This window comes from Peromyscus californicus, unplaced genomic scaffold, assembly GCF_007827085.1.
Source record: "Peromyscus californicus insignis strain IS unplaced genomic scaffold, ASM782708v3 Scaffold_3__1_contigs__length_106647218, whole genome shotgun sequence".
Lineage (NCBI taxonomy): Eukaryota > Metazoa > Chordata > Mammalia > Rodentia > Cricetidae > Peromyscus > Peromyscus californicus.
Genome location: NW_026294551.1, coordinates 63,580,486 through 63,608,485, shown reverse-complemented (window position 1 = coordinate 63,608,485; position 28,000 = coordinate 63,580,486). Strand labels below are relative to the sequence as shown.

Here is a 28,000-nt window from a genome sequence, read left to right as displayed (position 1 = left end):
GACCGTGATGCAAGCTCGTTCACTTCCTGAAACCACATCCTTCCTGCCTCCAGTGTCAGTGACCATTATAAATTCATCTCATTTCCTCTTTGGCTGTACCTAAGGCTGGTATCTTGGTGAGTACAGTTTCATGGAGGAGTGTGGGTGAAAGTTCCAGGGAAGGAATGGGAAGCTGTACTCAATGGCATGATTTGTCTTGGTCAATAGACTAGAAATTTCTTCTAGATTCTAAATCTAACTTTAAAGTATTTCTGGGGTGTTCTGTTTGTTGGTTACTTGGTTTGTGCATGTTGGGGAGGTGTGGGGAGGTGGTGGGGAGAAGAAGGAGGAGGAGGAGGAGAAGGAGGAGGAAGAGGAGGAGGAGGAGGAGGAGAAGAAGAAGGAGAAGGAGAAGGAGAAGGAGAAGGAGAAGGAGAAGGAGAAGGAGAAGGAGAAGAAGAAGAAGAAGAAGAAGAAGAAGAAGAAGAAGAAGAAGAAGAAGAAGAAGAAGAAGAAGAAGAAGAAGAAGAAGCAATTATAGTTTCCTAGGACTTCAACAGGCTTGCCTAACATCCACTCAGGGCAGCAGAGGGTGGGATGCCTGTGAGGGAATGTGCTGGAAGCCCAGGGGCCAGCCAAAGTAAAGACCAAAGCTATTTGTGGAAGGTCTCAGGAGCAGGGAGCAGAGAACTGAAAAATCCTGGTACAGATGGGAGCTGAAGGAGGATCTGTAGAGCTGGGGCAGCTGTCAGCAAAGGCACCAGAGATGAATGAAAGGGAGGATGTGAGCTGTTGCCTAAAGCAGGGAGAGGAGACAAGGATGGAAACGGAACAGGAGTTGTTAAGCTCGAGGTGACTCGAGTATCAGCTTGCTGTCATATAAATATCAATTTAGAGTCCATTACCATTTTCCAGGCTCTTTCCCTTCCCCTATCATTAATGGCTTCAGTCTGAGAATGCCACTTAATGTCTGTACTGCTCAGCAGAAGGAACCTCCACACTCCAGTTTAGTTGAGAACCTAGATAAGAAAGAATTGTCAGGGCAGCATCTAGCCTATGAATTTTAATTCATATTTAACTAAGTGTGAATCATGATTGCTCATGATGTTTGTGAAAATTTCAAAGAGCCATTGAAGAGATGTATGCTTTGTTCCTCTCCTTTATATGCACCCAAGTGCCACCTGATTAGGTCCTGTCAGTCAGTGGGACATAGAGGAGCAGTGCAAGACTGTTCACCCCTCTGGGCTGTGGGCTGTTGCTTTGTTGTTACTATAGCATCTTTTCTCCTGGCTTTCTCCTTCCTTTGTCCCTTCCCCTCAGATGAAAACAGAACCTTCCATTAAAAGCGATCGGAAAGCTATCTCTTTTGCTTTCTCAGTGAGTAAATGGGGAAGCTGAAATTGAGAAACAGTGAAGAGTGCCCTGATTCCAGCCTCGTCACCATGGGACCACGGTCTCGCGTAGGCTTGTTCTCTGTGTACCATAGCTGATTGTGTTGATGGCTTATTTATTTTGATCTCTACAGAGGAGCTTTACTTCCATGGCTCAGGACACACTCCTGGATCAAGCTCAGAGAACTTTCTGGTAAGCATTTGGTTTACTTTTCAGAGTCAGAGATGGTGATTCATAGAGTTGAGTGATGTCCCCACCCCCACCCCACCCCGCCTGGAGTTTTTTGAATTAAGAAACTTAAAAACCTGTACCAAGCTATGGGGTACCCTGTGATGTTTCAATATTAGCATCTAGTTTTCTGGAAGTGGAGACTTTTAATAAGATTTTTCTTACCCACCTGGGGGTTTCATTCCTGCTGTGCCAGTGTGGACCTAAGCCCCAGGACCCTCGAAAGGGCTGCGGATGAAGATGACAAGCGTCCGCTGCAAGCTGGCCCAGTATCTAGAGGACCTCGAGGATGTGGACCTCAGGAAATTCAAAATGCACTTGGAAGATTATCCACCCGAGAGGGGCTGCATCCCACTCCCCAGGGGCCAGATGGAGAAGGCCGACCATTTGGATCTAGCCACACTCATGATTGACTTCAATGGGGAGGAAAAGGCGTGGGCCATGGCTGTGGGGATCTTTGCAGCTATCAACAGGAGAGACCTCTGGGAAAAAGCTGAGAAGGACCAGCCAGAGTGGAGTGAGTGAACAAGAAGATTTTTCTTCTTTCAGTAAAGTACACGTAACCTAAAACATAGAATTTTGGTAATTTCAAGTATATGGCTTAGTAATAAGGAAACTCATATTGTTGTGCAACCAGCTCCCAGAGCGCTTTTTATCTTGCACAACGGAAGCTCTTAACTTACTAGGTAATAACTCTCCGTTACCTAACCCTGTCTCCTAGCAACCACCTTTCTGTTTTCTGTTCCTGTGAACTTTACCACTACGGATTTTTCATGCAGGGGGAATCATGAAATATTTGTCTCTTGTGGCTGGCTTATTTCACTTAGCAGAATGACTTCAAGTATGTCAGAATGTCCTTCTTTAAAAAAGATTAATGATAAATATCCGTGTATAGACTACATTTTGCTTGTCTCTTCATCTGCCAGTGGGTAATTGTGTTTATGCAACATCGTCCTTTCTTGGGTTTTGAATTAGAGTCTCACATATCCCGGGCTGTCCACAGATTCAGGATCCTCTTTCCTCTGCCTTCTAAGTGCTAGGAGGTTATGTCCTTTGCCGCAAAGAAGCTGGCATGTTTAAAATGTTAATTTATTATCATGTTTTTTCCTCTTCTCCTGGCGGGGTATGAGAGAGTGGGAGGAAGCAGCGTGCTTTTTCTAATTCTGTAAAAACTCCAGTCGCAGTGTTCACTTACTCCCAGGAACCTGCTGTCCCTGGTACCAGGCTCTTTCCGGGTCTGTTTAGTGCTGAGGCCCACCTCTGGTTTTCCAACCAGCTCCTAGTGGATACTTGTTTGCTCTGAACAAGGGAAACGGCAGAAAGGATTCCGAGTGACCAGAGTGTCACAGGCAGAGGATGCTGAGTTGGAGGGGCAGAAGGGAGTAATCACAATGGGTCGTCAGATAAAGATGCTGGGGTGGTGATAGCTCAGTGGTAGAGCATCTGCCTAGCATGCACAGGGACCTAGGTTCCATCCTACACCACTGGGTCAGTGGAGACGAGGGGGTGCATGGCAAGCCAAGGCAATAGTGATACAGGAGAAAGAGATGGAGCTGTGTGGCGGAGAACGACACAATCAAGTTGCATATCACAACACAACTGTAGCTGTGTCTGTACAAAGAACGAATACAGTAAGAGTGGAGTGTTAATCTCAGCAGTAGGAGTACTTGCTAAGCAATTTTAGATTTTTGATATTAAAACATAAAACGTTTCTAGCTATTTATTTTGTGTGCATGTGTGTGTGTGCTATGGCACATATGTGGAGGTCAAAGGACACCTTGCAGGAGTTGAGTCTTTCTTTCTACCGTGTGGGTGCCGGGGATCAAAATCAGGTCACCAGGTTTGTGTCTTTGATCACTGAGTCACTTGTCTCTGACTTTTTAGTAGGTAGTTGCTTCTTTCTTTCTTTCTTTTTCTTTTTTATAAAATTTATTTTGGGCCTGATGTAGTGGCACACACCTTTAGTCTCAGCACTTAGGAGGCAGAGGCAGGTGGATCTATGTGAGTTAGAGGTCAGCCTGGTCTACAAAGCAAGTTCCAGGACAGCCAGGGCTATATAATAGAAAGACCAGGTCTCAAAAACAAAACATCCCCAAACATAGGCATTTTAGGTGTATGAGTATTTGCCTGCCTGTCTATATGTGCACCATGCATGTGTTGGTACCTGAGGAGGCCAGAAGATGGCATCAAATTCCCTGGAACTGGAGTTTTAGACAGTTGTGAGCCACCATGTGGGTGCTAAAAACTTAATCCAGGTCCTCTGGAAGGCAGCAAGGGCTCCTAATCACTGAGCCACCACTCCAGAGCACCCATACTAGGTAGTTTTGATGGATTTTGTTCTTTCAGCAACCCTATAAAGTAATTACTAGTAATATTAATGCTTTCAAATGAATGGTACGAGCCAGCGAGATGTTCTAAATACCTGGGGCTCCCCACTCAGAGTCGGCCATAATCAGAGTAAAAAGCCAGGCAAGACTATGAAAGTATAGCCGTGTGATGTCGGCTTTCACATCTGAATTTTAAGTGTGAAAACTGTCACCAGTATTTGAAGTTCTCTTTGGGTTAAAGGGAGATCTTACATGAGAATTATGTTGAGAGCTTGGTTTGCACGAATGTCTAGATTTTTTGTTTTGTGATCTCATTGCTAGTGGCACTTTCTTTTCTTTTCTCTTTCTTTTCTTCTCTCTTATCATTCCTTCTTTAGATAGGGTCTCACACAGCTCAGGTTTGCCTCCAACTCACTGTGCAGCCGAGGATGACCTTGAACTCCTGATCCCTCAGCCTCCACCTCCCGGGCGCCAAGGTTACAGGTGTATGCTAACACCATGCTGTGAAGGCACTCTGCCAACTGAACTACATCCCTGACACTCTCTTACAGAGTTATTTTATATCCACAGGAGTACTTACCTTACCCATAAGTTCCTGCCTGTGTCCTTAATCTATTGTATACGTTTTCCTGGAGGGGGCTTTGGTTACAGCATTCCTAAATTTCTCCTAGGAAGAAAGCCCAGACTACTTGGACATGTAGTTCTTGGCTGTAGGTACATGTTGGAATCTCCTTGGAGTTTTCTATGGATAATGATGCCTTAAGCCTCAGTGCAGAGTAAAAAGAACTTCTTTGAGTAGAGTCCTACTCAGAATTTTTAAATTTTTCTATGTGAATTTAGTTAACCAGTGTTCTGAACTACTTGACTGACTGACAATGTTCATTTCTGAAGACCTAGAAATCTAGACATGGAAGCACAGGATATGACCCAAATGGGCTACATACACGCCACGATGGTCAGGGAAGGGTGAGCCTGTCAGGAGAACATTGAGGTCGGGCACATGGTCTCCAAGCCAGGCTGCTAGGGACAGCCAGGGACAGATGATGGCAAAGGAAACACTGTTTTTTCTCATATGTACTCTGATGGACTTCTGGGCCTGGTAAAGACGTTCTGAGCTTGGGAACACAGTATTTAGCTGATGGTTGACAGCTATCCTTTCAAAGTAAGGCAAGCAGAATCGTGCTTACTGGGCTTCTGATGACATAACTACCTGAACCATGTTTACTCCCCTCTCTCTCTACTTTTCTTTTTCTTTGATTTTCCTCTTTGAGACATGATCTCACGTAGCCCAGGCTGGCCTTGAACTCACTACATAGCTGAGGATAACTCTGAAGTTCTAATCCTCCTGCCTCTATCTCCCAAGTGCTGAGCTTAGAGGTATGTGCTGTCATGCCTGGCTAAGCCATGTTTAGTTCAGAAGGAATATGGGGTAGGGGCCTTTGACCCACCCCATAGACTAGGCTCAGTTCTATCCTCTGTGTTAGGACTCTTTGATGTACTTTGTGTTTTTTCCTTTTGTGTTTAGATGATGCACGTGCTTCTAATCTCGCTGTGGTATGCCAGGAAGACAGCCTTGAAGAGGAGTGGATGGGTTTACTGGGATACCTTTCCCAAATATCAATTTGTAAAAAAAAGAAAGGTATGTAGGGAGCTTCCAACTTTGTTTTGAGACTTGGAAGAGAAGGTCTGGAAAAGGAGCTGGAAAGCAGGGTAGCTTGGCCACTCCACAGGTTTCCTCTTCAGGGAACAAGGCCTGCTTCAGGAAACTCACCTTCAGCTGAAGAAGTAGATGCACATTTACATGTTTTTTTCAAGTCCCAGGGAAGAGCTTTACTACAGGTAGATATGGGCTTTAGACTACACGTATAAGGCTGAAATAACAGATTTTCTGGCTGGAGGCAGTGCCTATGGTGCCAGCTTTCTGCTCTATCGTGAGGGGGAAGTAATTGACAACAGAGTTTGGGGGACCTGATACACTTGAGCAGTGGAGAAAAATTATACCTCCTATTTCCTTAACCCAATCCTTACTCTCTCCAGAGTATAAACCACTTGTTTTTCTTTTAGACACATGGGCATGTTTTATATTAATTTGCATTTTATGTTGCCTCCACCCTTTTGGGAAACAGTAATAGATATATGAGATACCTGGAGAACACATTGCCACTAGGGCCTATGGCTCCCCGGCCACACAGGCTTTAGACTGGATTTTTCAGTACCTGACATGAATTCCTACCTTGGGAGTTGACCTCAAATCCCATGATAAAATGGTTGGTTACTGCCATAACAACCACGCCTCTATTGCATCAGCGAGTATACCTTGCTATATACATATGAGTGTTTGGTGAGCACATTCTCTCTAGCTGACGGTCAGCATTCTTTACATTTTTTTGCTGTTGTTGTTGTTATTGGATCCTCACGATTCTCAGTGTTCCTCCTATAAGAGCATAGGTCCCCTAATAGATTACTGTTGGGGAATAGATGTGTGGGGGCTTTTCCTGGATTCTACCTTCCTGTCTCTGCTGCAGATTACTGTAAGATGTACAGAAGACATGTGAGAAGCAGGTTCTACTGTATCCAAGATAGAAATGCACGTCTGGGTGAGAGTGTGGACCTCAACAAACGCTACACTCAGCTACAAATGGTCAAGGAGCATCCCAGCAAGCAAGAGAGGGAGCATGAACTACTGACCATTGGCAGGACCAAAATGTGGGACAGCCCCATGAGTTCCATTAAGCTGGAGTTGCTGTTTGAGCCTGAGGATAAGCACACAGAGCCTGTGCACACAGTGGTGTTCCAGGGAGCAGCAGGCATTGGGAAAACAATACTAGCCAGGAAGATTATGTTGGACTGGGCATCTGGGAAGCTCTTCAAAGACAAATTTGATTATGTATTCTTTATCCACTGTCGAGAGGTGAGCCTCAGGACCCCAAGGAGTCTGGGAGACCTGATTGTCAGCTGCTGGCCTGATCCAAAGCCACCACTGTGCAAGATCCTGCATAAGCCTTCCAGGATCCTCTTCCTCATGGATGGCTTTGATGAGCTGCAAGGGGCCTTTGATGAGCACATTGGAGAGGTCTGCACAGACTGGCAGAAGGCTGTGAGGGGAGACATCCTGCTGAGCAGCCTCATCCGAAAGAAGCTGTTGCCCAAGGCCTCTCTGCTCATTACAACGAGGCCGGTAGCCTTGGAGAAACTGCAGCATCTGCTGGACCACCCTCGCCATGTAGAGATCCTAGGTTTCTCTGAGGCCAAAAGGAAGGAGTATTTCTTTAAGTATTTCTCAGATGAGCTGCAGGCCAGGGAAGCCTTCAGGCTGATCCAAGAGAATGAGATCCTCTTTACCATGTGCTTCATCCCCCTGGTCTGCTGGATTGTGTGCACAGGGCTGAAGCAGCAGATGGAGACCGGGAAGAGTCTGGCCCAGACCTCCAAGACCACTACTGCCGTCTATGTCTTTTTCCTCTCCAGCCTGCTGCAGTCCCGAGGGGACATGGAGGAGCATCTCTTCTCTTCCCACCTACAGGGGCTCTGCTCACTGGCTGCAGATGGAATTTGGAACCAGAAAATCCTATTTGAGGAGTGTGATCTGAGGAAACATGGCCTGCAGAAGACAGATGTCTCTGCTTTCCTGAGGATGAACGTGTTCCAGAAGGAAGTGGACTGTGAAAGATTCTACAGCTTCAGCCACATGACCTTCCAGGAGTTCTTTGCTGCTATGTACTATTTGCTGGAAGAGGAGGAAGAGGGGGTGGCTGTGAGGAAAGGACCAGCAGGTTGTTCGGATCTTCTGAACCGAGACGTGAAGGTCCTCCTAGAAAATTACGGCAAGTTTGAAAAAGGCTATCTGATTTTCGTGGTCCGTTTCCTCTTCGGCCTTGTGAACCAGGAGAGAACCTCCTATTTGGAGAAGAAATTGAGTTGCAAGATCTCTCAGCAAGTCAGACTGGAGCTGCTGAAATGGATTGAAGTGAAAGCCAAGGCCAAGAAGCTGCAGAGACAGCCCAGCCAGCTGGAACTGTTCTACTGCCTGTATGAGATGCAGGAAGAAGACTTTGTGCAGAGGGCCATGGACCACTTTCCCAAAATTGAGATCAACCTCTCTACCAGAATGGACCATGTGGTGTCCTCCTTTTGTATCAAGAACTGTCACCGGGTGAAAACGCTTTCGCTGGGCTTTCTCCACAACTCATCCAAGGACGAAGAAGAAGAGAAGGGAGAAAGTCAACACTTGGCCCAGGTCCAGTGTGCTTTCCCAGAGCCCCACACTGCCTGTTCTTCCAGGTAAGGAAATTTGAGTTCAAGCAGATGTAGCCTGTTCCTTATGCTTTCTGGCTCTTTTCCTTGGTCCTTACTTCCTTTCCTCACTTTCCGATTTTCCAAATATAATTGCCAAGCTTCGTGATGATGTGACTGTCACCCTTTCAATGGTAGAGAGTGACTTGTGCTAGGGGTCAAATCCAGGACCTCAAACATTCCAGTCAAGCCTTCTGCCAACTGAGCTCCATTCCCATTCCTCAGCCTCTGCATTTCATTTCTTTATTCGTTCTACCTGCATGCATGCCTGCATGCCAGAAGAGGGCACCAGATCTCATTACAGATGGTTGTGAGCCACCATGTGGTTGCTGGGAATTGAACTCAGGACCTCTGGAAGAGCAGTCAGTGCTCTTAACCTCTGAGCCATCTCTCCAGCCCAGCCTCTGCATTTAATAAGAGCTACAGGGTGTTCCTACGTGAATCCCTGCAAATGACTGTAAAAGTAAAAACTAGCAATATAGATGGTGTCACTTTTTTTTTTTTTTTTTTTTTTTTTTTGGTTTTTCGAGACAGGGTTTCTCTGTGTAGCTTTGCGCCTTTCCTGGAACTCGCTTTGGAGACCAGGCTGGCCTCGAACTCACAGAGATCCGCCTGCCTCTGCCTCCCGAGTGCTGGGATTAAAGGCGTGCGCCACCACCGCCCGGCTAGATGGTGTCACTTTTAAGATTCTGACTTTACTTTTCTGGCTGCAGCCCCATCTCAGGATTTTCCACAGCAGTCCCGATGCAGCTGGGCAGCCTGAGTCAAAGATGCTCCTTGGACCACTCAGTGTCACGTCCAGGCCAGGGGCACAACAGCTGTCTAATGTTGGAAGGGGGTGCTTGAGGGTGTTTGCAGTAAGTTTAAAGCTTACTTCTTTGAATCTTAAAAGGAACCTCTCTACCCAAGGCTCACCAGCCTGCTTCCCTCTGAGTGAACAGTGGATTTATAACTTGACATCCAGGAGACTTTTCTATGAATAGGTGCCTGGAGCCCTGTCCTGAGCTCTAGTTTGTTATCATTAGAAACCAATGTTCTTGACCGGGCGGTGGTGGCGCACGCCTTTAATCCCAGCACTTGGGAGGCAGAGGCAGGTGGATCTCTGTGAGTTCAAGGCCAGCCTGGTCTACAGAGCGAGATCCAAGACAGGCACCAAAGCTACACAGAGAAACCCTGTCTCGAAAAAAAAAAAAAAAAGAAAAAAGAAAAGAAACCAATGTTCTTTTCTGTCCTTCTTCCTGCCATTCTAGATTGGAGAGCTGCTACCTCACGTCTAGCTTCTGCCGAGGCCTCTTCTCCAGTCTAAGCACCAACCAGAACCTCACAGAACTGGACCTCAGTGACAATACCCTGGGGGATCCAGGCATGAGGGTGCTGTGTGAGGCACTCCAGCTTCCGGGCTGTAACATCCAGAGACTGTGGTAAGTCTCTACGTGTGTGTGTGTGTGTGTGTGTGTGTGTGTGTGTGTGTGTGTGTGTGTGTGAGAGAGAGAGAGAGAGAGAGAGAGAGAGAGAGAGAGAGAGAGAGAGAGAGAGAGAGAGAGAGAGAGATGAATGGGAGAAGACACTAGAGAAGGATCTTTGATGGTCAGTTGTTCCCAGACTGCTGTAAAAAAGGACCAAGAACCCAACCCTAAAGCCTTAAAGATTTTTTTTACCTCAGGTTTGGATGCTAAAGTCCAAAATCACACAACCACTGGTTGGTTCTGAGTCTCTCCCTGGCTTGTAGATGGCCACTTCCTTGATTCTTTGTATTGTCTCCCTGCTGGGTGTCCTCTTACAGCCTTCCCTGCTGGGTGTCCATGCTCTAACCTCTTACAGCCTTCCCTGCTGGGTGTCCGTGCTCTAACCTCTTACAGCCTTCCCTGCTGGGTGTCCATGCTCTAACCTCTTACAGCCTTCCCTGCTGGGTGTCCGTGCTCTAACCTCTTACAGCCTTCCCTGCTGGGTGTCCATGCTCTAACCTCTTACAGCCTTCCCTGCTGGGTGTCCGTGCTCTAACCTCTTACAGCCTTCCCTGCTGGGTGTCCATGCTCTAACCTCTTACAGCCTTCCCTGCTGGGTGTCCATGCTCTAACCTCTTACAGCCTTCCCTGCTGGGTGTCCATGCTCTAACCTCTTACAGCCTTCCCTGCTGGGTGTCCGTGCTCTAACCTCTTACAGCCTTCCCTGCTGGGTGTCCGTGCTCTAACCTCTTACAGCCTTCCCTGCTGGGTGTCCGTGCTCTAACCTCTTACAGCCTTCCCTGCTGGGTGTCCGTGCTCTAACCTCTTACAGCCTTCCCTGCTGGGTGTCCATGCTCTAACCTCTTACAGCCTTCCCTGCTGGGTGTCCGTGCTCTAACCTCTTACAGCCTTCCCTGCTGGGTGTCCGTGCTCTAACCTCTTACAGCCTTCCCTGCTGGGTGTCCGTGCTCTAACCTCTTACAGCCTTCCCTGCTGGGTGTCCGTGCTCTAACCTCTTATAGCCTTCCCTGCTGGGTGTCCGTGCTCTAACCTCTTACAGCCTTCCCTGCTGGGTGTCCATGCTCTAACCTCTTACAGCCTTCCCTGCTGGGTGTCCGTGCTCTAACCTCTTACAGCCTTCCCTGCTGGGTGTCCGTGCTCTAACCTCTTACAGCCTTCCCTGCTGGGTGTCCATGCTCTAACCTCTTACAGCCTTCCCTGCTGGGTGTCCGTGCTCTAACCTCTTACAGCCTTCCCTGCTGGGTGTCCATGCTCTAACCTCTTACAGCCTTCCCTGCTGGGTGTCCGTGCTCTAACCTCTTACAGCCTTCCCTGCTGGGTGTCCGTGCTCTAACCTCTTACAGCCTTCCCTGCTGGGTGTCCGTGCTCTAACCTCTTACAGCCTTCCCTGCTGGGTGTCCGTGCTCTAACCTCTTACAGCCTTCCCTGCTGGGTGTCCGTGCTCTAACCTCTTACAGCCTTCCCTGCTGGGTGTCCGTGCTCTAACCTCTTACAGCCTTCCCTGCTGGGTGTCCGTGCTCTAACCTCTTACAGCCTTCCCTGCTGGGTGTCCGTGCTCTAACCTCTTACAGCCTTCCCTGCTGGGTGTCCGTGCTCTAACCTCTTACAGCCTTCCCTGCTGGGTGTCCGTGCTCTAACCTCTTACAGCCTTCCCTGCTGGGTGTCCGTGCTCTAACCTCTTACAGCCTTCCCTGCTGGGTGTCCGTGCTCTAACCTCTTACAGCCTTCCCTGCTGGGTGTCCGTGCTCTAACCTCTTACAGCCTTCCCTGCTGGGTGTCCATGCTCTAACCTCTTACAGCCTTCCCTGCTGGGTGTCCGTGCTCTAACCTCTTACAGCCTTCCCTGCTGGGTGTCCATGCTCTAACCTCTTACAGCCTTCCCTGCTGGGTGTCCGTGCTCTAACCTCTTACAGCCTTCCCTGCTGGGTGTCCATGCTCTAACCTCTTACAGCCTTCTCTTGTGTCTGACACCGGTCCAAGTGGACTAGGGTCAACACTGAGGATGCAGGCTAACTGCCTGTTTGAAGTTGCCTATTTCCAAATGTGGTCCCACCCTGTGGGCTTCTGGGGTGGAACTGTGACACATGAAGCTTTGGAGGAACACATTATAAATGGGCAGGCTGAGTGGACTGGGGGAAGTTTGGGAAGCTTTAGGTGGGGAAGATGAAGAAGAACTGAAAAGAACTGTTTCTAGGTGGCAAAACAGAAGCTCTGTCTTCCATCCTCTCATGGACCGGGCTTCTGGGTGAGAACTGGGAAGTTTCATCATGGATGCTAATGGCTGACAGTATCAGAACACACCAAAGTGTTGTGGAGATGGGGGATGTGAATTTCACATACCCCATTCTATGCTCTATTTTATTTAGGTAATTAACTCTAAATATATGGAATAAGAAAACATTTAAATTAAAAAGAATACAATTAAAAAAGAAAATTTCTATTTTTTTCTTTTCTCTAAAAAATGTATGTGTGTTGTGTGTATGTGTGTGTGTGTGTGTGAATGTGGGCCTAGACATGTCACAACATGCATGTGGAGTCAGAGGGCAACTTTGGAAATTGATTCCTGGGATAGAACTCAGGCCACTAGGTTTGGGTGGCAAGAACATTTACCCACGAAGTCACTTCACCTGGCCCTAATGTGGGGAACTAACCGAGTTCCTAAGAAAACTCCTTTAATTCCTTTTGAGACAGTGCTGGTGGTGACGTCATTCTTTTGTGCTTACTCTCACCTCTTTTTTTAAAATTTTATAATTAATTTAATTTTACATATCAGCCATGGATTCCCCTGTCCTCCCTCTTCCCGCCCCCTCCCCCCAATCTACTCCCCATTTCCATCTCCTCCAGGGTAAGGTCTCCCCTGGGGATTCAGCTCAGCCTGGTAGATTCAGTGGAGGCAGGTCCAGTCCCCTCCTCCCTTCACCCAGGCTGAGCAAAGTGTCCCAGCATGGGCCCCAGGCTCTCCCCTCTTAAAGGTTTCAGCACACCTCATATCACCACACTGAAGAACAAGCTTCTGACACGTGGCCTCCTGGGGACACACATGGCCTCCTGGGGGAAAACCACCATCAGACAACAGTGCACGGAATGAATCACAGTTGTAATCAGTGGCCGATCTAAGCTGTGTGGGGCACTGACAGAGACCGGATGCTTACACAGGCACTGGTCCTGGGCTTTGCCTCAGCTTTGCTGACATTCGCCACAGCTTTTCTTTGTGGAGATCTGTTCACTAGGAAGGAAACTGAGTCTATTCTACCTAGACTGGGAAAACGCTAATGACCAGCCCAGCATAGACAGACTCCGACTGTTCTTCCCCCATCCCTCCTATCCGCGTCTTCCTGGTTGTGACGTTGGTATCCCTGCCCCACCCAGCGGAATAGGAACTTTATGAGAACACCTGTCGGCTCTGCTTCCTAAATTTCTCTTCAGTGTAGAGAGAGCACCGCGATTAGATTGTTGAGCAAAATCGGCGAGGGCACGATGCTTGTAAAGACTTTCTGTCGTGTAGATGAGGACCCCAGTGACGCAAGCCTAGTGAGGGTGCTTCAACTGTTAGAAATTCCTGGGGACAGGAGCTCTAGGCTCACCACCCTTTGCATTTACAAACCGGGATGCATTCTTTGTGCACCTGAAAGTGGATGAATACGTGCTTGGGGCACTCACCACAAGGGTCCCTACACCATAGCTTTGGGCTATGACCGGGTGAGCAGTAGCCCACTTCTTACACGTCCTGGACATTGCTCAGGAACTCTTTAGTTACTCCGGGACACACCTGCTCCTTCCTGCCTGGTGCAGAAACAAAGTCCAGACTGGAAGACAATAGCTATGAAGGAGGCTATGAGTCAGCTCTCCCTCCATTTGATGAACACCTGAAATGTCAGCTCAAAGGAGGGAAGATTGCTTTGGCTCAGGGTTTTAGTCTATGATAAGTTCAGTCTGTTGTTTGAGCCCGCCACAAGACAGAATATCATGGTAGCATTATGTAGTAGAGGAGTCTCTGCACATCATGATGGCTAAGGAGAGGAGGAAGAGATAGAGATGGAAAGAAACAGAGACAGACGATGAGAGAGAGAGAGAGAGAGAGAGAGAGAGAGAGAGAGAGAGAGAGAGAGAGAGAACAGGAGAGAGAGAGAGAACAGGAGAGAGAGAGAGAGAACAATATTCCTTTAAGGTCACCCCCTCAGTGTCCACACTGGCCCACAAGTCTTCCTCCAGACTCTACCTCCCAGAGGTTTCACCACCGCTCCATACTTTGAACATGTGGATCTGGGACACATGTAGGATCCAGATTCTGATGGGGCCACACTCTGATGTCTGATTCTGAACTTAATTTGAAGGTTGGGGCGCTGTGGACTTACCCATCAATGCTGTTTCGACATCTCCTCTGTCCTGAGCAGCAGCCAGAAGCTGGTGGAGCTGGATCTGAGTGACAACGCCCTGGGGGACTTTGGAGTCAGACTTCTGTGCGCGGGTCTGAAGCACCTCTTCTGCAATCTGCAGAAACTCTGGTGAGTCTGGCCCACCCCTCAGGGAGCTCTGCCCTGAGGTCCCTTTCAGGAACTCCGCTTCGGGGAGACACCACTAGCTATGCGCCTGTGTGAGGACTGGAGTGTTCTCAGTGGCCAGGAGGACTTCCCGTGTTTCCTCCTGCTAGCTTTCCTAGTCGTTTAACCAACCAGCGATTGCTGTGGGGAAAGCTTCCTGTGAAAACATAACAGTGGTGTGTATGTGTGTGTGCAAATAATCAAATAAACTATGCCTGTCTTTAAGGTGTCTGAGAAAATAAAAGCACTGCAAGGCATCATGGTAGAAGAGCTTTGAGAGTTCATAACAGGCCCTCAGGCCTCTCACTAAACAGGGAAAAAGTGGGGGCACAGCAGCGGAGGCACTTCATTTGTTCTGTGCCGTCCTTCCTGGATGCTTCTGGGAGACTCGAATTCTAAAGAGATAAGAAAGCGCTTGAGGGCTGAGGATGCAGCTCCCTGGGTACAGTGCTTGCCTAGCATACATGAGGCCCCAAGTTTGATCCCCAGCACCGCATGAAAAACCACTGAACCAGATGTGGTGGCAGAAAGATCAAAAGCTTGGGCCAGCCTGGGCTCCATGAGACTGTGTCTCAAAACAAAACAAAACAAACAAACAAAGAAACAACAACAACAAACCCACCTGACCAGGCGGTGGCAGCTCCTGTCTCATCACCATCACTTCCTTTTCTTTTTCTTTTTCTTTCTTTCTTTCTTCCTTTTTTTTTTTTTCCTCCAAGACATGGTCTTATTATGTAGTTCTGTCTGTCCTGGAACTCACTCTGTAGACCAGGCTGGCCTTGAACTCACAGAGATCCGCCTGCCTCTGCCTCCCGAGTGCTGGAATTAAAGGTGTGTGCTGCTACACTCAGCTTCATCACCGTGATTATTATAGACACAAACCCACAACAAACGAATAAGGAACTAGACTAGTGTCAGTAAGGACTCAGGGAACTGGAACTTTCTGGCATTCTAGTGCGATGGTTCTTAACCTGTGGGTTGTGACCCCTTTGGGGATTGAATGACCCTTTCAGGGGGGTCACTTAAGAGCATCAGAAACCACAGATGTTTATATTATGATTTTTAACAGTAGCGAAATTACAGTTATGAAGTAGCAATGAAAATAATGCTATGGTTGGGGGTCACCACAACATACGGAACTGTATTAAAGGGTCACAGCATTAGGAAGGTCGAGAGCCACTGACATAGTGGGAATGTAAAAGAGCAGCAAGCATGGCTGTAAAACAAGGAAGCAAGAATGCAAAACACGGCAGGCAGCATGGTGATTCTCCCAAACTGAGTATCGGGCTGTATTGGATCCATGTGTTTTGGGGTGTGCCCGCTGGCTGTGCAACCACGTTTGCACACATCAGATCCACAGCATGTCAGTAACAGCAGCCAAAAGCTAGAAATGTCTTTGTGTCCATTCATGGACACAGGACAGAAAGTGGTATTTGCACACACACAGCTTTGAATGAATTCGAACACTTGTTGAAAACTAGACAAGCCTTGAAGGTGTTCTACTGAGATACACCTGTCACAAAAGAGCAAACACTATAGTTACACTTATGTTAGTACCATGGACACTTGAATTTGTCACAGAAGGCATAGGTGGTAGCTTCCAGCCTATAAGGTGAGGAATAAGTGGGGAGTTTGGTTGGTTGGTTTGTTTGTTTTTAATGGGTAGAGAGTTTCAGTTTCGGATAGTGGTGATGGCCTCTCTAAAGGGCACTGAGTTGGGCTGTTTTTTTTTCTTTTTTGGGTGCTGGGAGCTGAACCTAGATCCTCTAACATGCTGGGCAAGCATTCTGCCCCAGCCCCTTCCCTTTTCACCTTGAGGCAGGATCTTGCTAAGTTGCCCGGGTGCCCTTTATCTGGAGACTCTCTCGCCTCAGCCTCCTGAGTAGCTGGGACTGCAGGCCTCTGCTCCCAGGCCTCGGTGGGCATGACATGGGACTTGTGTGAAGGTCACAGGCCGGCTCTTCGGAGTCAGCTCTCTCCTACTCTGTGGGTTCTGGGATTAAACTCGGCTTGTCAGGCTTGGTAGCAAGTGCCTTGACTCACCGAGCCATCTCCCCGGTCCCCATGTGTACATTTTTTTAAAATTTTTTTATTTTTATTTTGCAATACAATTCAGTTCTACATATCAGCCACGGATTCCCTTGTTCTCCTCACTCCTGCCTCCCTCACCTTCCCCCCAGTCCACCCCCATTCCCACCTCCTCCAGGGCAAAGCCTCCCCCGCGGACTGAGATCAACCTGGTAGATTCAGTCCAGGTAGGTCCAGTCCCCTCCTCCAAGGCCGAGTGTACATTTTATTTCAATAAAAACAAATGAAGGGAGTAGGGGAGATCTTCTAGTACAGGAGTGGGCTTATTACCTGTTATTTCACTGGACGGGAAGGGGATGAGGGTTATGTGGAGCTGAGGCGTAGACTTCAGTTGAGGGGAGCAGCAGCAGTGGCACAGTCTCCTAGCACACGGTGCAGAGTACATGAGAAATGGTATTGACCTTGTCCCCTCTGCATGGAAGGTTGGTCAGCTGCTGTCTCACATCTGCGTGTTGTCAGGATCTCGCATTGGCTCTGAGCTCCAACCGTTCTCTGACCAGACTGTACATCGGAGAAAACGCCTTGGGGGATTCAGGAGTTCAAGTTTTGTGTGAAAAAATCAAGCACCCACAGTGTAACTTGCAGAAGCTGGGGTAAGTAAGTCTTTGTCTCTCCGTGGAAAATCTGATTCTTTTCAGAGACAGTTTATTTGGAAAACATGGATGGGGCCACCCTAGAAAAGGTCCATCAGCTAGAGATGAAGGTGGGAATTGCAGCATCAACATCAGAAGTGGTTTGAAGCATCAGATTCATGTAGCACACAGTTGGGATTCTGCTCTGCAGACTCAAGTAGCCACGGGTTTAACCAGCTGTGGGTTAAAAATATTAGGAAAAATTAGGTCTGTATTTAACATATATGAACCTTCCACTTTGTGATCATTCTCTGAACAATACAGCATAATAACTACTTATGGTGTAACGTATATGCCATGAGAAGTATCATAAGTAACCTAGAGATAATTTACAGTTGATGGGAGGATGTACAGAGGTGATATGCAAATGCTCTACCATTTTACATGAGGGACATGAACATCTGCAGATTTTGACACCTGTGGGGTGTCTTTGAGCCAGTTACCCAAGGACACTGGGGGACAGTTGTATTACTGCTGGTCAGGTAAGTCCTATTGGCTTATAGCAGTATAGTCGGAGCTTCTTAGGGGTTGTGCAGCCCTATTTCTCCATTGAGCACAGGCTACTCTTGCTTCTGAGACATTCACAAGAACAGTAACCCATTTAATATGAACACTTTCAAGATGCATATTACTTCTGCAAAGCATATCCTCTGCACTGAGTTCTCATCCCCCTGCCACAGCGTCTTAGGTTCTGAGCTCTGGTGATTGCCTTTCTCTACAGGGCTTAGAGTAGCAGCTCCAGTCTCTGGTTCCCAAAGACAACATCATACTTATGTGGCATGATGTCTCTAAATCCTTAGCTGTGATGTAGCTCAGCATCAGCACCAGTCATCAATGCCTGCATTTAGAGAGGCCCAGGAGCTTCAGATCTTTGCCTGTGGATGCTGGCTAGGAAGTAGACACCCTGGTGTGATTTCCCAGCCCACACCTCTGTGAGCAGGATGCCCTCAGCCTGGGTATATTTTGTAATTGCACCCTCTGCAGGGCTTCAGCATTTGATTCTAACCACAGCCTGTCAGCTAGGGAAGACTAAATGTCCATTCTGTCAATGTCTATAAATAAAACAAACCAAATATGTCTTTATTCATATTATTGATAGAAATGACAGCTAGATAAATACTTAGGACACAATAAAACAAGCTGAGCATAGTGGTGCAGGCCTTTAATCCCAGTGCTTGGGAGGCCTCAGAGGCAGGTGGATTTCTGTGAGTTTGAAGCCAGCCTGGTCCACATAGTGAGTTCCACATCCAGAGCTTTGTATGAGATCCTGCCTCAGAAAAAAGGTAAATGTAAAAGGTGAGTCTGGATATGTGGTTCAATTGGTAGGATTCTTGCTCAATATGTGTCATGCCTTGGATTCCAGCCCTAATACAGAATAAACCTGGTTGTGTGTGCAGTCCTGTAATCCTAGCACTTGGGAGGGAAAGGCAGGAAGATCAGAAGTTCGAGTCATCCTCAGTGACTTTGAGTCATAGTGAGTTTGAGACTAGCCTGGGCTACATGAAATCATGTCTTTAAAAAAAAATCCAAAAAACCCAACACTAACAAGATAGACTTTTTTCTGAGAGATAATCAATTATTCATAATTAACAACAAATATTAATTGTAAGCTCTGATGCTTCCTTGGGCTTTTCCTATTAGCCCAGCCCCAGACATTACCAAACTGCTTTCCTATAATGCTACAGGTGCTGCTGTGGCTCTTCCCCAGCGAAGCAGCTTCTGATGCTCTTTTTGATCCACTGATGTGATCTGGCCTCCGAGCTCTGTTGAGGGTGCTGATGGTAGAAGTGATCTTGTTTCCACACACAGCACTACAGGGAAGGGGTCATCAGTAGACCATGGAACAGCGTGTAGTCTGTGTTGCCCTCAGGATCCTGCCCTGACTCCTGTCTGTCTGTCTGTCCCAGCCCTTAGCTTGGCTCATGCCTGGAGTTTTGCTTTGTATATCACTTCCTCCTTGATCTTCTTTCCCTGTTTGCTGCTGTCCTCATTGATCTGATAGGTTCCTCTTCTGTAGATTCTTCATGGACTTCTCTTCCTGTGATCCACAGCTTTTGCCACTGATGTTTGGCTATTTGTTTCTACACTCTCTAAGATATCTTATGTACCCGTAAGGGCCAATAACTACCCATAGACAGATGTCTTCCCAAACAGATCTCACACCTGGATGCCACTTACGAGTCTTGCTACAAAAACAACATACTTAGTTTAACATAATGAATTATCCGGGTATGTGAAGCTAAAAGTGAAGAATGTCTCTGTCTCTGGAGAAAGCCACTTGCAAACCTGGCAAGCAAAATTCCAGACCCTGTGTTATACACAAACACCCATCCACACATACATCCACACATCATCAATTACTTTATCAATCCACATGTTGATCCAGGCAACTACTCATCAACATATTCATCTAATTATCCATCTTTCTATCTAAATATCCTGTATGTATGACTTTACTAAGGTTGCTATAGCATAGTATCCAAAACTTAATGGCTTTAACATAAATGTATTGTTTCTCAGTTTTGGAGGTAGGGATTAAGGCATCAGCAGGGTTGGCTCCTCTGAGGGCCATGAGCAAGGATGTATTCTTTTGTTTCTCTTCCTTGGCTTATACATGTGTCACTCGATGTGGCCTTCATCTTTACACAGGATTCTCCCTGGGTCTCTGTGTATGACACCGAGTCCCAAATTCTGGGTCTAAGGTTTTATTTATTTATTTTTAATTGTATGTGTGAGTGTGTATCGGGGGGAGGCTACTGCAGCTGAGCGTGGTGCCAAGGAGACAGGAGAAAGGCACCGGATCCCCTGGAACTGGCATTATGGGTGGTGGTGATCTGCCTGACATGGGTACTGGGAACAAACTGGGGTCTTCTGGAAGAGCAGCAGGCTCTCTTAACTGCTGAGCCATCTCTCCAGTCAGAAGCTCTGATTTTGATGAGGATGTCAGTCGTATTAGATTTGGGCCCAGCTAATGACCTCATCTTAGCCAACTATATCTGTGAGGTTTGATGTCCGGTGATGGTCACATTTTTATTTTCAAAACAGAGCGTCCTAGTTAGGGTTTCTATTGCTATGAAGAAATACTATGACCATGGAAACTTTTATAAAGGAAAAGCATTTAATTGGGGTGCGTCTTAGTTAGGGTTTCTATTGCTGTGAAGAGACACCATGACCATAGAAACTCGTATAAAGGAAAACATTTAATTGGGGGCTGGCTTATAGTTCAGAGGTTTAGACAATTGTCCTCATGGTGGGAAGCAAGGCAGCATGCAGGCAAACACAGTGTTGGAGAAGGACTCTAGCACCATCTTGACTCACAGGCAATTGGAAGTAGTATTTCTCACTGGGCATGGCTTGAGCATATATGAGTCCTCAAAGCCCGCCTCCACAGTGACACACTTCCACCAATAAGGCTACACCCACTCAAACAAGGCCACACCTCACAATAGTGCCACTCCATTTAGGGGCCATTTACTTTCAAACCACCACAGGTGGCTTACATTTTCAGAGATTTAGTCTGTTATCATCACAGTGTGAGTGGTTGCAGGCAGACATGGTGCTGGAGAGTGAGCTGAGATTCCTACATCTTGACCTGCAGGCAACAGGAAGTAGTCTGAGATACTGGTCGTGACTTGAAAATATATGAGACCTCAAAGCCCACCCCCCACAGTGACACACGTCCTCCAACAAGGCCATACATCCTAATAATGCTATTCCCTATGAGCTTATAGGGGCCAATTACATTCAAACTACCACACAGTGTTTCTTTGTGTAGCCTTGGCTGTCTTGGAACTAGCTCTGTAGATCAGGATGGCCTTGAACTCATGGAGATATGCCTGCCTCTGCCTCCTGAGTGCTGGGATTAAAGGTGTACACCACTACCAGGCTATGGTCACATTTTAAAGACCTGGAACTTCAACATCTGATGTTTTGGGAGGACAGAATTCAACCCAACAGTGAAGTTAGCTATTTAAACTAGAAACATAATAGAAACATTTTTTTAACTTGTTTTTCATTTATCTGGCTAAATTTCCATATGGCTTCATGAAGGCCTAGTTTGGAGCACAACACCCCATAGTACCTCTCACCATCATTTATCTAGCCTCTCATTAAGTCAAGAACCTTTAGGCAAGTTTCTCCATTTTTACTGGTACAAATCACTCTATAAAACCTATGCTTGCATATATTACTTTATGTGTGTGTGTGTATTTCTTTCACAATAGATCCCTAATATGGAATGAACAAACTAAAAATTTTAGGCATTTTATCTATTATTATTTTCTTCTCTTGAACTTTAGTGTAGTATTTCTGGTTGCACAATACATTTTAGTCCCGCGTCCCCTGTGTTACAGAAGTGTCATACATGGGCACGTGAAACGTGGCTTAGCTATTATAACACCCTCCCCTCCAGCACTGTTAGACCCATCCCTGACCCTGCTCTAACTTGCTGAGCAGGATTCTTTCCAGAGATTTCCCAGTAAGTTCACAGAGGGCAGTCACACATTTCCACTACTTTCAGTTCCTTCCTCATCTTGGCTGTGGTGATATAGTGTGTACCTTAATAAACTTGTCTGAGGATCAGAGGACCGAGCCAGCCACTAGATTAGATATAGAGGTCAGATAGTGGTGGCACACTCCTTTAATCCCAGCATATGAGATCTCATTCCTTTGTTTGGGAAGCACACACATCTTTAATCCCAGGAAGTAATGTGGCGGGGCAGAGAAAGGCATACAAGGCGTGAGGAAACAGGAACTCACTCTCCTGTTAGGCTGAGGATTTTGTAGAGGTAAGAACTAGTGGCAGGCTGTTCTGCTCCTCTGATCTTTCAGCTTTCACCCTGATATCTGGCTCTGGGTTTTTTATTAAAAGACCATCTAAGATTCAAACAACATTTGGCTTTTCCTTTCTTTCTTTCTTTCTCTTTGGGAGGGCAGTTATCATCCCACCTTCCCCTCATTCCGAATTGTATTGAATTAGTTTTCTGTTCTAAGGGCCTGGCCTGCTTTTCTACTTTTATCTTTATTATAATCTCTTCCTCATGGAAGTTTGGTTGACCCTATTCTTCCCACTGACAAATAGGAAGCTTTCACTATTTTTCATGTCATTATTCTGGTCAATAATTTTATCACAATTATTTATTTATTCTGTGTGGGGTGTGTGCATGCATTGGTGGGTGTGTGCGCCATTTTGCATGCGAGGAGAGGTCAGATGACAACTTGTAGGACTTTGCTCTCTTTCTTTCCTCATGTGGGTCACGGGGATCAAATTCAGGTCATCAGGTTTGGCAGCAAAGAGCCTTTTTGCTACCGATTCATCTCACCAGTCCTTAATTATTCTGATCTCTACTTTCCTTACTTAAACGCAGAGATACAGAGGCGAGGGCTGTAGCTTAGCTGGTAGTGTTTGCCTGGCATGCAAAGGCCTGGGTTTGATCATCAGCACCTCTTAAATAGGGTGTGGCGGTGCGTGTTTGTAATCCCAGTACCTCAGAGGTGGAGGCAGGAGGATCAGAAGTTCAAAGTCACCGTAGACTACGCAACAAGTTAGAGACCATCCTGGGTTACGGGAGATGCTGTCTCAGAAGGAAACAAAAAGAAACCAACAAAAAAAAGGGAATAAAAATAACACTTCTATCTTTAGTTGTAATAATGAAATAAAACAATCATACTTGATGCCATTATCCCACATAACAAAGTCTGACAATGTTAGAACTTCTTCGGTTTCCATCACGAGACCGTTTTGTGAAACAAGGCAGATTGCTGATAAGTAGGAAAACCGCATGGCATTAACTGAATGCAGCACTTAGCAATCTGTATTCAGGACCTAGAACGAAGCTCTCTGGTGATCAGTAACATTTCTTGCTGCTGTGACATAATGTGTGATGTAACAACTGACAAAACACACAAAGGAAAGGAGGGCTGATTTAGGTTCACAGTGTGAGGTGCAGCTCATGGGGGGCACAGTGGGGGGGACTCTGTGGTTCACAGTGTGAGGTGCAGCTCATGGGGGACACAGTGGGGGACTCTGTGGTTCACAGTGTGAGGTGCAGCTCATGGGGGCACACAGTGGGGAGTGTGAAGTTCACAGTGTGAGGTGCAGCTCATGGGGGCACAATGGGGGAGTGTGAAGCAGCTGATACATTGTATCCACAAACAGGAAGCAGAGAGAACAATGCCCATCCTCACTTGGCTTTTTCCTTTTCATTCAGTCTGAGACCCCAGCCCATAGAATGGTGTCACCCACGTTTATTTAAGGTAGGGTTTTGCACCTCAGCTAACCCAGTCTAGAAAATTCCTCACAGATATGCCCAAAGATTTGTCTTGAAGGTGATTCTAGATCTTGTCAAGTTGACAGTCAATATCTAAACCATCGCAGGGGGATCGGCTGGAACTGAGATGTTGCCAGTGGGCGGGTTGACAGTATGTGGTTGTTTGATTCTTCTAAACATTTTATCATGCATGAAGCATACTTATCCCTCAGCCTCAATGGTTGCTAACATTCTAATCATCTGGCTATGCCATCGCCCTCTTTTCTGTGGTATTAGGAATGAAACCCAGGGCCTCACACATCCTAGGCTTGGATTCAGGTGACTCCATGACAGTGGAAGATTGTTCTTCCCTGGCTGGATCTGGAAGCAGAGAGCACGGGCCTGAATTGGCTAGAGCTACAAGGCTCTTCCTCTAGTGACCTATTTCCTCCAGCCAGGCCACACCTCCAGAAGGTTCCACATGTCCAAACAGCACCACCAACTGGGGACCCAGTATCCAAACATGTGAGTCTGTGGGGGAACACATACTTAAAGCACAACACTTGGCTGTAGACAATGTTCAACTTGACCCAAGAGTACTAAACCAAAAAGTTTTGGACTGTTGTGAGGTCCCAGAGGTAAAGGCTCCCGCCATCAAGCCTGACCAACTGAGTTTAATTCCTGGGACTCACAGAGTGGAAAGAAAGAGCCAACTCCCCAGAATTGTTCTCTGATCTCCACAGATGTGATGTTCTCTCTGTCTGTTTCTATGTCTGTTTCTCTGTCTCTCTCATACAATGTAATAAAAAATTAAAAATTCTCATTCCACTGGTATCAATACAAATCAGTGGCTTTCTGCTCTGAGAAGGACCAGACAGGTGGATGGAAGGTGTGACAGAGAGTGGATGCTGGACAGGAGCACCTTGCCTGGCCCACACAGTTCCTGGCCCCTCTCTTGCCACATCACTGTAAGTTACAGCAAGTCACCAGAAGTCAGAATCCCAGCTGAGCCTGAGTCTGCTTCCACCACACACCTGCTCTTTGACTTTCAGGGAGACAATTTCATGACCTTTGATTTCCAACCGTGACAGAGGTGTGTACTTGTGGCTGCATTGCTCTCTTGTCAGGGTGGTGTCAGAATCCAGATGGCTCTCTGCAGTGCCAGAGGGTTACAGTTAAGGGACTGACTGTGGGGTGCTCTTTTAGATGAGGAGGTATGGAGGGGCCTCCGCTGCCAGGGAGAATCCGTGTGAGAAGTGTGGATGCATCCGCCCGTTTGCTTTTCTCTCTTTTTCTTGTGCTCATCCAAGCAGAGCATATGCTGAGACCATTGTTCCTCTCTCCTGTGGGATCCAGCGACGTGGACTCATGCTTCAGATTACAGTCAAGATGTTGATTTCTGACCTTTCGGTTGGAGGATGCAGCTCCAAGCGGCGAGTAGTGCCTGAGAGAGCCTGGGCACTGAGCACGCTTCCCTCTGTTCTTCCTACAGGTTGGTGAATTCCGGCCTTACTTCCATTTGTTGTTCGGCTCTGACCTCCGTGCTCAAAGCCAGCCGGAACCTCACACACCTCTACCTGCGAAACAATGCTCTCGGAGACACGGGCCTCAAGCTCCTCTGTGAGGGACTTCTGCACCCCAACTGCAAGCTGCAGATGCTGGAGTGAGTTCCTGGGCTGACTGAGGTGTTGGGAATACGTGGTGTGAGGCAGACAGCATAGTGACCACGAGGCAAATCTGAGTCTGAGGAGTGAGGTGTCTTTCTGGTGTCAGTTCATTTCTAGATGGTGTAAAGCTTAAACGCTGAGTTTCTGCCAACCCCAGGCCTCAAAACCACAAACAAATTCATATGGTAGGGCATTGGTATTTTGTGGAAATCTGGGGGAAACAGCATTTTAAAAATGTCAGTTAACGTATTTCCGATACGGTTTTGGTCTGCACCATCCAGTACATTGGGAAAAGAAACTTCCATCAAAGGGGGTGGGGCGGGGCGGGGCGGGGGCGGGGACAACAGTACTGTATAAAGCTGTTTCAAGCTGCTCATTCCCGGGCTTTTTATGCATGGAAACAATGCAGGCTAAGATCTTGGAGAGCGGGAGGGATGGATGGGTGAGGATATTTTCTTTACATCACCCTCCTTTTTTCGAAGATTAGACAACTGCAGCCTCACCTCACACTGCTGTTGGAATCTCTCCACAATGCTGACCCGCAACCGGAGCCTTCGGAAGCTGAACCTGGGCAACAATGACTTGGGCGACCTGGGTGTGGTGATGCTCTGTGAGGTTCTGAAACAACAGGGCTGCCTTCTGCAGAACCTACAGTGAGTGCACCCTGCAGAGCTCCACGTGAGGGGCTCAGCGTGCTGAGGGGAAGGTGACCACCGGACAAAATTTAGAACTTCTCTGGATTAATTCGCATGTGGGGTTAGACGGCTCTGGGCCAGTTGTTGTGGATTTTTAAAAATACAGCGATATGGGAAAAGTGATATCCAACAGTATCCAGATATTCAGACTAGATTCAATTGGGTGTGAAAGACTTTCCATCCTGAAAAAAACCAACAATCTCTTGCAAATAAATGCCATTCAATGTGGCTGCTTTTCATTTAGACTTGCTTTTCTTTAAGGATGGGAAGTTTTTCACACTCAATTGAATCCCGAGTGGTTTGAAATCTGGAAAGCCTAGAGCAGAATGAACAAGGACCAAGAAAAGATGATTCATAGACAGACAGAGCCGTATGACAAGGGGTCCCGGATGCCTCCAGGAGCTTGTAACTCTTAGTATGAATGGGACCGGAAGTCACTGGGAAGAGCAAAGCTGGGGATACTGATCCAGCCCAGAGCGATTGTCATGACTGAGCTGGGGGCTCAGGCTCAAAATAGCCTGGGAATTCTTGGATGTAGCCAGCTTGTATTAGTTAGCGGAAACAAAACACTATCGATTAGGTGACTTAAACAGCAGGAGTTTATTTAACCACAGCTCTAGAAGCCAGAATGTCTAAAACGAGGCTCGGCTTATTTAGTTGCTGGAAAGGGGCTCCTTTCCTCTCGCAGAGGGCTGTTTCACCATGTGCTCACACTCCAGGTGAGACAAGGAGAGAACTTGTTCCCTGATGTAAGGGTTCTAATCCCTTCACAAGGACTCTGTTCTTACACTTTCACCTGACCCCAGTCACCACCTGAACACCTTACCTATCACCACATTTCAGGATAGGACTCCCAACACATGCGCATTTTGAAGGTGTGCAAACATACAGTTCACAGCTCAACCAGACGCTGTTGGAAAAGATGTAGGACCAGTGGTCCATTTCCTTAGTTAGCTTTCAAGGAAACGTTAATAAAGAGGGTGAATTCAGTACTTGAGCTGGCTGTGGTGGCTCACACCAATAATCCTAGCACTCAGGAAGTGGAGGTAGGAGGATTTCTAATTTTAGGAACAGCCTCACTACATAACAAGATTCTGAATAAAAAAAAATATGTGCAGACTATTGAGAGGCATACCAAGAAATTGCAATGTGTAGATTTGTAGGAGATCTCAATTAGATAGACATATTGTAAAATATTTCCAAGACAATTGAGGAAATTTAAACACACACTGGACATTGATAGTAAGGTATGAGAGGACATTGCAGTTATCTTATTAAATATTACACAGTGAAATAACTATAAATACATGGAGTCAAGGCTTCCATTCAAGTAGATGTGGGAGGCCGCCAATAGACGAAGCATGGTCGGCCATGAGCTGCTTTAACTGTTGAATCTGGGAAGGGACAAGATGATCCTGGCCTCAAATTCACTAAGTAGCCCAGGCTACCCTTGAACTGTGGTACTCTTCCTGCTGTTGCCTCCCAAGTGCTCCCATTATAGGTCTACACCACCACACCAGATGAGCTGACGTTTTAAAGGCCCAGTTCCCAGCTTTCTGACGAGTCTAACCCAAAGCTTTCTTTCTGTTTTTACAGGTTGTGTGAAATGTATTTTAATTATGAAACAAAACATGCCTTAGAGGCGCTCCAAGAAGAAAAGCCTGAGCTGACAATTGTCTTTGAGCCTTCTTGGTAGGCGTGGAAACAGGACTGCCAGATGCCGAGGCCTGCTCTGTGCCCCAGAGCATCCCATCCTTCACGGTTATAAACCCTCCTCCTCCACCATCAGGACCACAGCCAGAGTTGTTCCAGTGCAGGGTCTGGAGCAAAGGCTCATGTGGGGAGCCAAGCATGTTTTCCCCAGGGAAGACATCGAGAATGTGAAACTGCTGGAGGATGCAGTTCCCATCATGTCCTCAGTCGGCAAGGTGTTCCCTCTTGGTGACCGCATGGAACCAACTTATAGAACGTTTTCTATAAGTTGTCCTTTTCTCCTCGAATGCTGTTTTTTTTTAAAATCTCCCCCTCCCTCCCTCCCTCTCCCCCCTCATTTTCTTTACATTTGCTCACATCATTGTTTTTGTTTTTCTGTTAACTGACCGTACCGTGTAAGCAGCTGGCTGTGTGCTAAATGGCAGGTTTGTGGTAGCCACTTAGCTACTCATTTGTTTTTATTTTTATAGTTATGTCTTTTTGTTTAGCTACCTGAAAACCCAGAGATTTATAAAAATCTATTTTTATATTTATTGTATGTATGTACTGCTTTTTTTTTTTTTTTTTTTTTAAAGATTTATTTATTTATTATGTATACAATGATCTGCCTGCATGTATGTCTGCAGGCCAGAAGAGGGTGCCAGATCTCATTACAGATGGTTGTGAGCCACCATGTGGTTGCTGGGAATTGAACTCAGGACCTCTGGAAGAGCAGTCAGTGTTCTTAACCT

The 28,000-nt window shown here is 46.8% G+C and overlaps 1 protein-coding gene across 2 annotated transcripts; it reads left to right on the top strand.

The window, feature by feature from the left end:
- The first annotated feature begins 2 nt into the window (after positions 1–2).
- Positions 3–27,803, top strand: Nlrp3 (NLR family pyrin domain containing 3). 2 transcript variants are annotated; one of them, XM_052758367.1, is made up of 11 exons: positions 3–116; positions 1,505–1,563; positions 1,796–2,116; positions 5,452–5,565; positions 6,452–8,207; positions 9,470–9,640; positions 14,020–14,190; positions 16,737–16,907; positions 24,687–24,857; positions 25,344–25,514; positions 27,153–27,803. In XM_052758367.1, exons 3-11 carry the CDS (start codon positions 1,834–1,836, stop codon positions 27,250–27,252), a joined length of 3,108 nt encoding a protein of 1,035 aa, XP_052614327.1. In that variant the 5' UTR covers positions 3–116; positions 1,505–1,563; positions 1,796–1,833; the 3' UTR covers positions 27,253–27,803. The 2 variants fall into 2 exon arrangements, with proteins under 2 accessions (XP_052614327.1, XP_052614328.1); XM_052758368.1 differs by lacking the exons at positions 24,687–24,857; positions 25,344–25,514; positions 27,153–27,803 and having other exon boundaries at positions 16,774–16,901.
- The last annotated feature ends 197 nt before the right edge of the window (positions 27,804–28,000 follow it).

What these genes read in the sequence shown, in the direction of transcription:
- Nlrp3 (XM_052758367.1), top strand. Translation starts at nt 1,834, where the DNA reads ATGAAGATGACAAGCGTCCGCTGCAAGCTGGCCCAGTATCTAGAGGAC. An exon ending in TGTAACATCCAGAGACTGTG is followed by an intron (nt 9,641 to 14,019) that starts GTAAGTCTCTAC and finishes CTTAATTTGAAG; the next exon opens with GTTGGGGCGCTGTGGACTTA. An exon ending in TGCCTTCTGCAGAACCTACA is followed by an intron (nt 25,515 to 27,152) that starts GTGAGTGCACCC and finishes CTGTTTTTACAG; the next exon opens with GTTGTGTGAAATGTATTTTA.